The sequence below is a fragment of the Liolophura sinensis genome, chromosome 8 (assembly GCF_032854445.1).
Source record: "Liolophura sinensis isolate JHLJ2023 chromosome 8, CUHK_Ljap_v2, whole genome shotgun sequence".
In the NCBI taxonomy this organism is placed as follows: domain Eukaryota; kingdom Metazoa; phylum Mollusca; class Polyplacophora; order Chitonida; family Chitonidae; genus Liolophura; species Liolophura sinensis.
The window spans coordinates 44,208,179-44,223,349 of NC_088302.1; the positions used below are offsets into that span (position 1 = coordinate 44,208,179).

Genomic DNA, 15,171 nt, shown 5'->3' on the forward strand with positions numbered 1-15,171 from the left:
AACATGTCTATGCACTCACCAGCTTTTAGCCCTTAATCAACATTACACAGGGATGTATTCTTGTATTTACATCAACAAAGAGGTACCTTTCGCAGTCATAATATTTCAGGTCCAAGTTCTGCAATCTAATCATCATTACCTGTCAAAGAAGGTTCCTGCAGCAACATAGCAACAAGAAGGGTACGAGACTACTGCCATATAGACCGATGTTCCAATGGTAACACATACCTGTATGTTAGTTCAACTTTGACCTCTGGTAGGTTCTCATTCAGAGCCTCTAGTCCCATCTTATACTGGTGTTCTAAGGCCTTGTACAGCTGCCTGTCCCAGTGGTTCTTCCAGGGGGTCATGTTCTCCACAGCAAAACCCTGAGAAAATAACACATACAACAATGTGGGTAAAATCCTCAATGGTACTGGATCAAACTGGTGCAGAGTGGTCACCAATAATGTGGGTAAAATCATCAATGGTACTGGATCAAACTGGTTCTGGGTGGTCATCAATAATGTGGGTATCATCAATGGTGTTAGAAAACTCGTGCTAGAAGGTCAGTGATGATGCGGGAGAAATCATCCATGGTTTCTCTTGAATATGTATGCTTGTTTTATTTGATTTGTATCATTCACCTTTTCACCTCACCATGCTCCAGATAATGAATAAAACCTTGTAAAGCTCCATTGGTCACAGGTTATATTGATAACGACTTGTTGCTATCCACTCAATCAGAAAGGTTGTACAAAGATGTTTCAGTTAACATCACTTAAATGTATGCTAGTGATAAGAGTAATGACGTAATTTAGATTTGGTAGCAGGACTACAAAAATGTTCACCTGTAGACACATGAATTCAGAACTATAGCTCAAGACATAAAGTACTGAAGTTGTGAATTTCACAATTAATGGTAAATAATATGCACACGGCTATGGAACATTCCCCTTGTGTAATAGTGCTTTAAATGCACGTAAAATTTCAGGTCAATACATGCCGTACTTTTGAGATACCACAGCTAACATTTACTTTAAAACCGATTTTTATACACATATGCAAAGTCGTGAATTTAGTCATTTATATGCATATATCGAATCAACAATGAAACATCCCTTTGTGTTACTGTGCTCTACATGTAAGCAAAACCCCAAGTTCAATAATACAGTATGGTAATTGACCTCAAGTTTTGCCCTGGGACTCAGATAGTGTATCCCAAGATTCATTGCGTTGGTTGTGGTTGCTACTGACTGAGTGCCACGGGAGAGCATCAGGGGATTATACTGACAGCCCAAGAATGTAATAAGGAAGCTCACACTTCAATGAGCAGTTAGTCTATGCTCCCTACCACCGTTCATGTTTTGCTCAGTTTTAATCATAATGATTTTAGTACATGCACTTCACATCAGGTTGATTGTGTTATTATCATTATTGTGATAAATGGAAATTTGGGATAAAACTTTGTGGAGGTTAAGCCTGACTACCCAGTACCTTTACCCATGTGGAATGTCATGACAAATATCCATTTTTAAACTGCAAGGCTCTCCATATACAAAGCTGCAGCAGAATTTAGCATACTAAATGCCCATCTATGCCCTATGCCCATCAGCAGACGAAAAGATGTCATATTGCGATCAAAGCCACACCTACACACCTGCGTCTGCACTACTGCAGCTAAACATTTCTAGTTCATTCTGGCGTAATTTGAAAGACTGTCAACTTAGGCCCATATTTCAGAAACATGAATACTTCATTCACTTAATACTTATTCCAGACCTCTCAGATGAAATTTTAATAATACAAATTGGTTTTATCTACATGTAGATACAAGCCACTTACAATTGTAGGACCCATCAATCACGTGATTTTTTGCACGCGAAAGGCTACACAGTAATCTTATCTGTCGATGGCAACACGTAAATCAGGTCTGGACAAAACTGTATACAGCCAATCATAAAATATTTTCTTTATAAAGCCAGTGATGGCGTTGGGTAAACTCCTAATGTGATAACAACCCAAACAAATTCTGTGTCCCCATATGCCGGGTTCCAACACAGTGTTACCAGAATGATGTAAAAGTATATCGGCGTAGTTTTCAGAAACCTTGTGTGGAGTATGTTTTCTGTGTTTAATGGGAGGTTCCCGATATAAAAAAAACGGGAAAAGGAACTCTTCTGCAATAGGAGAACAGTTCAGGCTGTAAAGAAACAAACTCTGCAAGTAGAATGACATATTAAATTGGAAATACATGAATACAGGAAGCTAATGACAGATATTTCTGAGTGAAATTCGTTTTCAGCCGAAATAATTTTGTGCACGTATTCAATGCATAATGAGGGCTCTAAGCAGACAACCCTTCAACAGATAACGGTGTGAGGTAACTTGTAGGTCTAATCTGAATAATTGGTTCGTCTGCAGAGTACATTGTGCATGTACATGTATATTCCTTGTTTGGCATGGTTTGTATAAATAGACATCCCGTGACTTAATACTTTCTTCGATTTCATTCATGGGTGCATTTTACATTTAGAAATGTTTAGAAATATACATGTAGGCCTACTATTCGGGAGACCTGTACACCTCACTGTCAGTGACATGACCACATGTGGTGAGGATTAGCAGCCAGAACTGCCATGTGCCATGCAGGGTAATGAAACAAGCGGGGGCGGGGGGGCTAATCACTCCCATCTGTAATCTTGTTGGGAAACTCAGATCGTCAGAAAGTCAAGGACAGTAACTCAGGTGCAAAACTTTAGGTCATTTACCATACTTTTCAAAAACCCACCCCCAACATTTTGTTGAAAACAGATTCTTATACACAAGACACTTAAGTCATGAATTTTGTAATCTACAGTACTTAATATTCACACCTAACATTTTGCTTAACATCGCTTCTCCTCTAATTGGACGCCAAAGCTCAGGGTAAGTACAGACGATCTAAAAATCCAGTTTATTTATGAAAAAATCCATTTAACGATTATCTTGTTATCTGAGGAGAACTCACACTTCTGTGGGAATGGGATAACCCATGAAGAGCTCTTAAAACTAGCATGTTTATCTTGTGTGTGTGTGTGTACAGAACTAACCTGCTGAACCAGCCCTGCCATCAGGTGTCTAATGTCCATCAGGCTGTCTTTCCACTTCTGCTGGTGGCGTAATAAATCCACACTCATCATTTGCTGAACCTAACAATCACAGACAAGAATCACAGGCCTGAAAACCCTCAGCAAAAGTGTAAAACATAAAGAGAACAATGAAAAGAAAAGAAAAAAGAAAGAAACATATCTACCAGTTGTTAAATTTTAAGTATTAAAGAATAAACACTTTATGCTTGCTTTTTTTTTTCTCCATCATATGTCTAAGAAGTACAAAAGGAACAGTATATTTGTATTTGTGATGAAAACTTAGTCCATGTACCTTTTCGCAGACCACAAAGTGTGACTTCCTGAGCCTCCTGTTTTCTGTGGTCAGACGATCAGCTGCAGACTGAAGCTTCTTGATGTAGGACTCTAACTCCTCAGGGTTGTCCCATGTGACCTGAACAGACAAATCTGAGCCATCTGACCTGTACTGAGCACCTGTGAGGGAAAGTGATCAAGAAAAAACTTGTGAAATTAGTAAAACATCCGCATGATTCTTACAAAGTTATGTCCCTTGGAAGGAAAGATACTCAACAGATATTCATATCTGTATGACAACTTGAAAATTACCACTAATACAGATAGATTTGCATATGTTGCTATGGGTAGATCTGTATTTACTACAGTATTCCCATGTTTGATCAATTAAAATAATGATACAGAGATGAAAACAAGGTTGGAACTAAGCTCCGGTGATGGCAACCTGTTAGCAGGTTGCCACTTTTTCATGTGTGGTAACCCAAAATTATAAAAATGGGTTACCATCCATTCATTCAATATATGTTATTGATTAGTTAGATCTGACAGAATATTGTTCTGCGAAAGTCCATGCTGTTCTTCGTTGTGCCTTTGCAGAAAAAAAATGTTTTACACAATGAATAGACATTACTGTAAAATAAATAATTTGTTTTGTTGAAAAAAGCATACTGTGACACATTTAAGAATAATTTGTGAATGGCAGACCCTTGTTGTGATGTTAACTGCCACTAGGCCTACTTTCACTACCATTCATTCGTGCTGCAAACAGTGGATGTTGCTGCCGATGTTTCTTGTTGCGCAACTGAACCGAATTTTCGCTTTGCCCAGTCATGCAAAGACCCAGACTTGATTTGTGGACGTAAGTTACACTGTCCACATAGTTTATGAGGGACTGCAGTGACTGTCCACTGATGTCTCGAATCTTTGCCTCTCCGCAAATCTTGGAAATATGTTCTGAACATACTTTGCACTGGAGTCTAGTCAATCATTTGTCCTCACTAATTTCATATGTAAAGTTACTGTGAAAGTCCCACAAAAGAAACGTTTATTCTGTTATAGATTCAGCGTGGGCCGCTCGTCGTACCAAATGCTGACAGTATTTAAGTGCCGGAGTAAATCGGGCGACCGTTCCCCATAATAAGACAGAAAGCGACCCATGTGTAACCCGAACAAGCATTTACAGCTTAATCCCAACCCTGTGAAAAGAAAAAATACTGGAGATAATGATGATCAATTTACCAGCTTTTGGATTCTTCACCATCTTCTCAAAGTGAAGGGCAGAGTTTAACATCAAGCTCTTCTGACTGGGAATCATCTGTTGGTCAATGGTGTTGTAGAAATGAGCCACCTGTTAACAAAACCATAAAGCTCATCAGCACTGTGTTTCAAAAAGTTCTCATATGGCTATACGGTGTTCATGTATGTATGCTTGGGGTTTTACTTTGTACTCAACAAAACCATCAAAATCATCAGCACTGTGTCTCAAACAGTTCTCATTTGGCTATACGGTGTTTATGTATGTGTGCTTGGGGTTTTACTTTGTACTCAACAAAACCATCAAAATCATCAGCACTGTGTCTCAAACAGTTCTCATTTGGCTATATGGTGTTTATGTATGTATGCCTGGGGTTTTACTTTGTACTCAACAAAACCATCAAAATCATCAGCACTGTGTCTCAAACAGTTCTCATTTGGCTATACGGTGTTTATGTATGTGTGCTTGGGGTTTTACTTTGTACTCAACAAAACCATCAAGATCATCAGCACTGTGTCTCAAACAGTTCTCATTTGGCTATATGGTGTTTATGTATGTGTGCTTGGGGTTTTACTTTGTACTCAACAAAACCATCAAGATCATCACCACTGTGTCTCAAACAGTTCTCATTTGGCTATACAGTGTTTATGTATGTATGCTTGGGGTTTTACTTTGTACTTAACAAGACCATCAAGATCATCAGTACTGTGTATCAAGCAGTTCTCATTTGGCTATACGGTGTTTATGTATGTGTGCTTGGGGTTTTACTTTGTACTTAACAAGACCATCAAGATCATCAGCACTGTGTCTCAAGCAGCTCTCATTTGGCTATATGGTGTTTATGTATGTATGCCTGGGGTTTTACTTTGTACTCAACAAAACCATCAAGATCATCAGCACTGTGTCTCAAACAGTTCTCATTTGGCTATACGGTGTTTATGTATGTGTGCTTGGGGTTTTACTTTGTACTCAACAAAACCATCAAGATCATCAGCTCTGTGTCTCAAACAGTTCTCATTTGGCTATACGGTGTTTATGTATGTATGCCTGGGGTTTTACTTTGTACTTAACAAAACCATCAAACAGTTTGTTATAAGAAAGATCTCTTCTATTATAGATGATAGCATGTAAAGAGGTTAGCAGATAGTTCTACACAGCTGAGTGGCTTTAATAGATTCATTATTTTAATCTAAACACCATAAAGTAGGTCATACTTGAAATAACTGGATTTTTCAGTTTTAATACACCAAAATGGGACAGATTTAAATCAATAATCATATCTTTAAAAGATACTAACTAAACTTTTCACCAGATGATTATACATTTTCTGGAGTGTAAAAATTACGGTCAACTCTTAATGACTTTCATGTAGTTTTATGTGAGCAGGTTTGTCATGTACACAGAACAACACAGTGGTTTCTCTCTCTGTCTCTCTCTCTCACTGGTTTGACTTGCACATTCACCCGGCTACTTCTGTATAGATCACATGGTTCTTACATATGGCATAAAACACACACAGTATAACTGTGTATATGAGCTGGGTTGTGAGCTTCATTAATCAACTAACTATACCTGTTTCAGAATGACACCATGCCGGTAGAAGCGCTGAGCTGTAGTGGCTACATGCTGTATCTTAGCTGGTACTGTGAAGCCCAGAGAGGTGAGCTGTCGCACTTCCCTCAATAGAGTCACCAAACGATCGCTGTAGTTCACATGAAGCTTTCCATCCGACTTGTTCAAATCCATCAAGCGACCATTAGTTTCCAGGCTAAGAAAAAACAAATATATAAGAATGTCAAGACTTGTACGTGATAAAAGCAAGGCTATACGATAAACATCAAGATAGCCTGACTTACTTTCTTACATTGAAAAAAAAAAAAAGACTTCTGTTTTTGAGGACTCTTCAATTAAAGGGGCTCAACAGAATTATTCATCGTAAATTTTCTGAACGGTGGCACTAGCTATATTCTATAGGTATCCTTCATATTAGTTTAATGTTTCCGCCTGGCCACTCTTGGGAGTGAAGAAGCAGTTTAAGAAAAAATATTGCCAGTGTTGACAGTGTTTATTTTTATATCTATTATTAAACATATATCAATCACATATCTGTAAATTTATTACTGTGGAAATGAGTTTAAAGACCCCAGATGAGAAAATCAAAACATTGGTGTATTAACCAAATATTATAGTTTAACATATGCCCACATCCAACAGTATATCATATGATACTGTATCATCTACTTGTCAGAATATGTTAACACCTAACAACATCTCTGAAGTTTTAACAAACCTACAAGGAACAAATCAGACAAAGCAAATCGTACGACAGCATCAATAATTGAGTAAATTCAAATAAATCAATTTTTATGTCTAAAGAGGAAACTAATCATATCAATACCAATGTGGTCTGAAAACAATAATTAAAACCTGCTGTTTGATCCTTCATCCTGGTGCTAAGTTCCATCAAATTGATAGGGGATAACCATGAAATGGGCATACTTGTGATAATGTTAGATATCAGATCATGACATGTGATCCAACTGTATATGACTGAATGATTGTGAGATGCCATCAATACCATTAATAGAGCCACGTTTATAGGCTGGATTTAGTCTTACCTCAGGGGCTGGTGAGTGTCCTCTATCAGAGCTTGAATGTCACGTGACCACTCATCAAACTGGTCACGGCGCCAGACTCTCAGCTCTTCCAGCAGGTCATACGCTTCACGGCGAAAGCTTTTAAAGCCGTTCAAATCCCCAAGTAGTGCCTCTGCAACACTTGTGGTCTCCTCAACCTTCAAACGTCAGGATTCTCAAATTTACCTTAATTTAACAAGCTTTTGACATGTTAAATACAAATCATCTAAGTTTTCCAACAGAGTTCTCCAATGCATTTTCAGTATTTCCATAACACCAGTACTCTTATAGACATATAACTTATAAATGTGTGGATGAAATTTCATAAAACTTAAACAATACATGAAAAGATAGTTTAAAACAAAGTGAATGTTTTTAAGGAAAGTTAAAAAATATATGCCCAAAAATGAGAATTGCATTTTTGTTATTTCATTTCATTTTTGAGGCATATTTTACATTTCTTTTTAACCCTATTATTTCATGCATATTTTCAATCCATGGTCGGGAATATTCTGAAATGACATCACTGATAAACATACAGGAAATGTGGCACCAGCTTTAAGCGCCCCCAAATTCAGGCTCTCCCCTCAACAAAGTTGTTTTGACAGCTATCACCATTGATATTTCCGCAGCAGGCTACAATTTCCAGACTTATTCCTAGGGCCTTAAGAAAACTGTAGTTTTTTTAGCCAATTTTTCACCCCAATAAGAAAGCTGAGAATCAATTTTGTACGGTACTTTTGAATATTAAGCCACACCCTAAGGTAAGGTATTTAATTTAACATCCTTATTAAGAAATAAAAACCAAGTGTTTCGTGCATTTTTCAATACAGCCAGTCCCATTCAGGAAAACAAAAGGCTGTAATTCCAGATGTTGAAAACAATGACTGTTCAAATCTCTCACAATACCTTAGCCTCCAGTTGCCTGACATAGACAATACTGTTTACAACATCAGGGAGATTCTTTCCCTTGGGCGTCCCTTTACTGCCTGACCGAGCATCAGTACGAGACATGAAGTCATCATGGACTTGCTTCAAGTGCACGGATAACTGGCCCAGTAAGGTCTCTCTGATTTCCGATAAAAACAATTGTAATCATAGATGACAAAAAGCATACATATTTACCATTATAATAAACGAAACTGAAGTACAAACCAACATATTAGTTTTAGAAGGGTGTCAACAGCATTAAAGAAAGAATTATCATTTCAGACTTCTGGTATTATAATCTAACTTAATAAAACAAGCAAAGAGATCCCACATACCTTTCTGACACCATCTCTTTATTTATAATTGGCCTCTTGATTAATTCCTTGTGCCTTTGAAATTCTCGAAGTAGCTGTTGAAATAGGAAAAACACCCACATGGTTGATAAAGATATGATTTTTTTTCTTTGATTTCATAAAATTTGTATGCATTAAAGGTTTACATTTTTTTGCGAAGTTCTTGAGAACAATGGAATCCAAAAGATTCCCTGATCAAGAATGTGACTGAATCCACCTGCACGTAGCGACTGAATGGAAAGCGCCTTAACCATTTTACGTGTCATGACTAAGATTAGCATGCAGGAGAAGATTGGTTCTCTCGATCACATTGCATTGAATAAAATAACAGTTGTAACAGCCTACCTGTTGCGGGTTAGAATCAATGGCCCTGAACTGTGTTCTCAGTTTGCCTGCAATCTTCTGCTCAGCTGGGGCCATGGCTCTCTCATACTGAGCCACAGCGGCCTGCCACAACGGCTGGGTGTAGGGGTTATACTGAAGTGGGTTCAGACCCATAAATGGGGTGAAGGTTTCAGACACATGGAGCTCTTGCTGTTCTGATGAAGGCAATAGCCGTAGCACTTGCTCATGGACTGTACGCAACATCAGAATCTGCAGAGAGAGTGTCAGTCTTGGGTTACGTTTATTTACTTATTTAATAGGGTTCGCCAGCCTTCTACAAAGGGAAGCAAGTCTTGTAACTGATAAAACAGCTGTGCCTTCTATCTACTGTATCTGAATAACAATGTCAGCTTTCATTATCCATGATTACTGGTGTCGGTATTGAAATCAGTGGTATTGTTTTTCAAGTAGGTAGAGGACACTGCTATTTTATCAGTTACAAGATTTACTTCCCTTTGAACAGGGCTGGCAGACCCCACTGGTGTTTCACGCCGTGCTCAAGAATATTTCACTAATACGGCTGCGGCCAGCATTATGGTGGGAGGAAACCATCCAGAGGTTTCTTGGGATAGGTACATGTGTATGAAATTAAAGATTAAAAATCAGCTTGGAGCATGGGGTTCAAATGTGACTCATGTGAGACAGCTCACTTCACATAAATTCTGAGTGAAGAATCAAGACTATTCCTGAATTAAGGTGTAATTTAATATACAATGTTTGCATGTTGCAGAGTGAAAGACAGCGATTTGCCCGCTAGAGACAGTCAATATACAAGTAGCTTACAGCTCGAGTTGAACATCAACAAATCCCGATATGTCGTAATATTAGGTGTTGCAACATGCTGATACACTGTACAGAAAGTATATATGAAACTGACCGAAGCCAATGGCCAGAGAAACATTTTACAAGGGGGCACATTTCTTGTTGTAGCCAAAAATAAATGTGAAGAATTATGATTTAGCATGCTTTTTTTTGCATTTGTTGCAAAGATGACATGGTTTCATCCACTGAGAAGAAGACAAACATACCTAATAAAGCAAGATGGTTAAATTTGCAAAAAACTATACAAATACAACGTTTTGGAAATCTTATGACCTCATAACCTGGATGTCACCCCAGCATCTCACCTCATCCAGACGGGTGAGCAGGTTCTTTAGGTCAAGGGGAACAAACACTTCCCCTCTCCATGGGTTGGGGCCATACCGCTTCCAGAACTGGGTGGTCAGTGTCTCACACACCTGCACCCAGCGCTCACAAATTCCTGTCCCCATGCGCAGGGCGTCTCTGATACGAGAAAACTGACCATTCCATAAGTCCTCAGCAGAGAGCTTTCGCTGGACATATCTCCCTAGGGAGCCACCTACAATACAAATAAAAGTATACTGTATCATTGCTCCACATTTTCATGCACAGTGTATAGTATATATCAGAAAACGATTGTCAAGTGAAATAGAATAGCTTCATTGAAAGAACAATTTAAAGTGTAAACAAGGTCATGTATATGTATAGTTATAACTCCCATAGAAAACATTTAATCAAGATATTCAGCAACCCCTTGAAATAAGAAACCATCACAGCAGTTTGAACAGACTTAATTTATCATAAACTCTAACCAATCACATCCATGAGGTGCCTCATACGGGTTTCCTGGTAAGGGTCAAACTCTGTTTGTTTCCACACATCATCCAGCGTGTCCTGAGTGATCTCCACCAACTCCATTGCATCCTGCAGCGATAGCGCATCCAGGCCACCATAGTCCTTAGAGATTGGTTTAAACAGTTCAGAGAAGTGGTCAGCTCTCTCGCGCACCTCTGCCTTTCCCCCACTACGACTGACATCAGCCCAGAACTGAAATTCATCGTCTGGGGTTAAGATACCTGACAAAAAACAAGGCATTTATAGGACAAATTATATATTATGCTTAGAAAAAGAAAACACATACCTGAGTGCCTGACAATGGCACTTAATTTAAACAAATTCACTTTGCTTGATATTAATATTGTTTATTAGGGGCCTATGTGGCTAAGTTGGTTAGCATGTTAGAGCAGCGTAATGACCCAGCAGCCTCTCATCAATGCTGTCGCTGTGAGTTCAAGTCCAGCTCATGCTGGCTTCCTCCCTGGCCATACGTGGGAAGGAATGCAAAAAAGCTGAAAGAAGACAATAGTCACACGCTGAATTCGTTGTACGTAGAAAATACAGTCTACAACACCAAACACCAGTCCAGAAGCAACAGTGCCAGGGGGAAGTGCAGACTTCTCCAGTGAGACTCCTACAGAAACCATTAGAGCACCAGGACGGTCATACATTCACCTATACATGTAGAACTGCGAATATGCGCTTACAAACACCTATCCCAGGTGGATATAATGGATTGTGTTTTTGCTCCTGTCTTTGGGGTTGTGCCACCAAAACTAGGACAAAACCACTCAAATTTATCCAAAAATTAAATGCACTGCAAAGCTCAATATTATGGTGATGTTTGTCATTTTTTTACATAAACATTTTTTGCTGATCTAAACAGTGGGTTTTATATTATTAGAGGCACTAACTTCCAGGCAGAGAGCCTATGCAGATTTTGGAGTCAGGCCTTCTTTGTGCTTGGTCATCTTTTTTTTTTCAAATAGGGATGTGACTTTAAAATCTTGGATATAACCTTCACTGTATACATGTACATGTATATAGCAAGTTGTGAATCTCATTTTCCTCCATGGCCATCTATCAACAGGTTCTACTCAGCATGAAAATTTGAAATCATATTTTGTGTCAATAAGCAGTGTGATAAAAAGGATATACAAAGGAAAACACATGGGCTAAAGCCACTATTAATAAACCAAATTATGTTAAGAATTTCAAATAAAAAGTGAGCTGTATGTATTAATAATACGAAACTAAATCAGTAATACCAATTTGCTGAACAATTTCACTCCAGTGTACTCACTTCCCAGATTCTCCTCTCCACCGTCACCAGCCTTTCCCTGGAAGGAAGGGTCCTGTTTTCGGATTGCTGTTCCAAGACCAGCTTCTAATTCGCTCAGCAGGCTTTGCAGCTTTGGATCCAGGTTGCGACTCCACTTGGCATCCTCCAGGAGCAAAGGGGCATAAATCTTTTGCACAGCATGGTACAAGCTACTCACTGGAGAATCAATCATCGATGACACAAACACATTTGTATGCAAATTATCAGGGGTTATAACCTCTGGCTTAATCTTAAAGAAAACAATAACACGCTCCTTTGAGTCTTTGGTGTCCACCTGAAAATAAAGAAATTTCATGGAAATTAAACACAAACTTTTCATGACATGCATGTATTACAGCAGAAAAACCTGCTTACACATATACTTTTGTGCTCCCAATTTGAAAAAAAGGAATGTAATAGTGAAGGACAGAAAAGTTGAACTAAATGAAACTTGAATTAATTCAAATCAATACTTCTCTCACTTTTAACAATAAGAAAAAGAGAAAAAAAATTTAGGACACACTTTATTGCAAGGAATACCATTTTAGCTTTCTAACATAACATTACCTTTGTGTTAAATGCAAGCGTACTTCTACCACCTTTGGTATCAATTCTTCCCGCCAATAATTTACAGCTTCCATCATCAAGAAATGTGTTAAGAGCTGGAGCACTCTCTAACTCGGACACTGTGCCATCTGCAGGGGGGATACCAAAATAGTTGGCGGTGGTTGTCAGTAGGAAAGTTTTCCTGGAGTCCTCAGGCATCGTGTCTTCTTAGTGTCCTGTTCATACACCTGTCAGGGCACATTCATAAGACTCAAGTGATTAATTACATTTTATTTTATTGATTGATTATTTTTTCCACTACACAAGAAGGTTTCACTTATGTGATTGTGGACAGTTTTGTAAAAAAAAAAATGGGCAGGAGAAGCTGGAGAGCTCAGAGTTAATGATAAGCCAACAGCGAGTTACTGTCCAACTCTGTCTCCCACTTGTGATTTATTTATTTATTTATTTGATTGGTGTTTTATGCTGTACTCCGAAATATTTCACTTATACTATGGCGGCCAGCATTATGGTGAGACGAAACCAGAGCACAGCCTGAGGGAAACTCACGACCATCTGCAGGTTGCTGGAAGACCTTCCCAAGTACAGCTGCACAGGAAGCCAGCAATATGTGATTTAGGTCACATTGGTGGAAGGTTGGTCGTCTCCAGCTAACTTCAGAGCTTATGCGGGTTCCTTATCAAAATCTAGATGCAGAGTGGTGTAGCTGTTAAGAGTTACGAAGGAATGACACTTAAGACATTTACGTCTTCGCACAAGCATTAAAACTTCCTTTGCTTAAACTGATGTCAACTGTGTCCGCAATCATGTTCCAGTTGCCTATAAGACTGGGGCTAGCACAGGTCATGAGCTCACAGCATTTAGCTCAGTCTCGTCCATTTGCACAAGTGATCAAAATGGTGACAGACGGCTTATGGCCAGTGGGTGTAGTGTGTGGTTATCATGGGTCATTTTTGCATTGGTGAGATTCAGAACAGGTTAGTTGATTATGTTGACCACTCGGTGGATATCATCTTACTCTAGCCTAGGGTAGTTTTATTGCTATCCTTACCATCACTCTGACTGGGGCTGATTCCACAAACACAATTCTGACTTAAGTATAATTTAAAACCTTTAGCACAAGGCTTAGTATTTGGTAATGTAACTTGAATTTTTGACTCATTTGTCTTAACACTTTATTTTTTAAAACTTATTTTTTTGGCAAATGCCCTGGAGTTAACGGACAATACCCATCATTTCACACAATTATCACACTATAAATGTATGGTAAACTCTTGTTGTGCAATACACACACTATAAAGCCACAGGCACAGGCCCAGGCATATATGGAAGGAGGAACAACTCAGGCTCTTCAAAGTGTTCAATGTATGATACTGACACAGCAGGAATCGTGCGCTAGACCTATTTCTTGTTGCGCCCGGCCCGGTGCATGAAGGCCTTTTGGGATTAGCCAGTAAGTTTGCCACACGTAGCCCCCTGTATATTCCCAAATATTTCACCCTTGATCAATTCTAGTATTCTTTAAAACAGTAGGAATCTGTGTGCATATAGAACATGCAATTAACATATTACTATTATTCGGCATTCGTGTGCGATGCCAGTTTGATTTGGCCACAATCAATTTGATGCATCAAATGATGGTACACTACAATTAATGCTGTCTCTGCAAAATCTCCATAACCAGTGGTTTACAGGTTATATAGATAAATATTAGCAGGAAACTAATAAACAGAGGCAAACAGCAGGTAAACTTCCTTATAGCGAGTCCTTATATTCTCCTAACCAGCGGGGACTATGCATGTGCATCTATGTCGACCAATGGAAGTGTGATTTTATGAAACTCAAACATGACCAATTCTTAATGTTTGTGAAAAGGGTCCATGTATTTCGAATGGGCAATAGTCGTATAGATGTGATTGAAATGATCACTTAGACCCAAAAATATGACATTGCCACATCTTTGTTGTGCACAGAATTTGGAGTTGACGCTTTTTACTCAAATTTAGTGAGCATGATGGAATACTTTTCCTGGTAGCATCGAAAGACTCCAACTCCTTTTCTTATCCTGGTCTGGCGTCGTCCGAGTCTCAACCTTATAATGTTAATTTCGCACTCAATGAAGGTCCAGGTATTTGCTGTATTTTATTTACGTGACACTTGTTCAATAACAAACAGAATCGGCCTGGACTTTCATAGAGTATGAAATTAACACTGTAAGTGTCAAGACTCCAACGACGCTAGGCCAGTATATGAAAAGGACTTGGAATCTTTCAGGGGTATTATCCTGGCAGTTCACCCAAATCTGGCTGGCGTATGCACTGTGAGGTGAGGTATCATACACTGAACGTCAAAGGCTGCGGGAGATTTCATTCAGAGTAGAAAGGCACAGCGGGTATGTCTGGTGGGCTGACTGGGCGAGTTGTTCCTCCTTCCATATATACCTCCATGGCCTAGGCTACAGTTCATTCATCATGATGATCATGGTAAATTTCAGATAGAAATTAAATCAAAAGACAGAAACACAGGACTTTGTAATCCCGTATTAATCTTTCACAATTCTTCACGAATATATTCCAAAGAATATTTAACCTCTGACTTCACTGTCACCGGCGCAAAATCATACACAGCCGCTCAATCTCAACATCTTGCATCTCCAGTACGTCAAATGTTACTTGGAATGCAATACAGCGCGAATATTCTCCTT

General features: G+C 38.9%; 1 protein-coding gene across 4 annotated transcripts in view; it reads right to left on the minus strand.

Annotated features, from left to right (window-relative positions):
• Positions 1-15,146, minus strand: part of LOC135474034 (cytoplasmic dynein 2 heavy chain 1-like) — a 69,021-nt gene extending 53,875 nt beyond the window's left edge. For all 4 annotated transcript variants that reach the window (XM_064754018.1, XM_064754016.1, XM_064754017.1 and 1 more), the window contains exons 1-14: positions 15,057-15,146; positions 12,468-12,694; positions 11,883-12,195; positions 10,555-10,818; positions 10,069-10,301; positions 8,903-9,151; positions 8,540-8,613; positions 8,184-8,343; positions 7,257-7,432; positions 6,211-6,406; positions 4,623-4,731; positions 3,403-3,563; positions 3,072-3,170; positions 229-368 (exon numbers count right to left, since the gene is read on the minus strand). In XM_064754018.1, coding sequence (XP_064610088.1) covers positions 229-368; positions 3,072-3,170; positions 3,403-3,563; positions 4,623-4,731; positions 6,211-6,406; positions 7,257-7,432; positions 8,184-8,343; positions 8,540-8,613; positions 8,903-9,151; positions 10,069-10,301; positions 10,555-10,818; positions 11,883-12,195; positions 12,468-12,665 — 2,372 coding nt within the window. In that variant the 5' untranslated portion in view covers positions 12,666-12,694; positions 15,057-15,146. The remainder of the gene's footprint in view (positions 1-228; positions 369-3,071; positions 3,171-3,402; positions 3,564-4,622; positions 4,732-6,210; positions 6,407-7,256; positions 7,433-8,183; positions 8,344-8,539; positions 8,614-8,902; positions 9,152-10,068; positions 10,302-10,554; positions 10,819-11,882; positions 12,196-12,467; positions 12,695-15,056) is intronic.
• Positions 15,147-15,171: the final 25 nt, after the last annotated feature.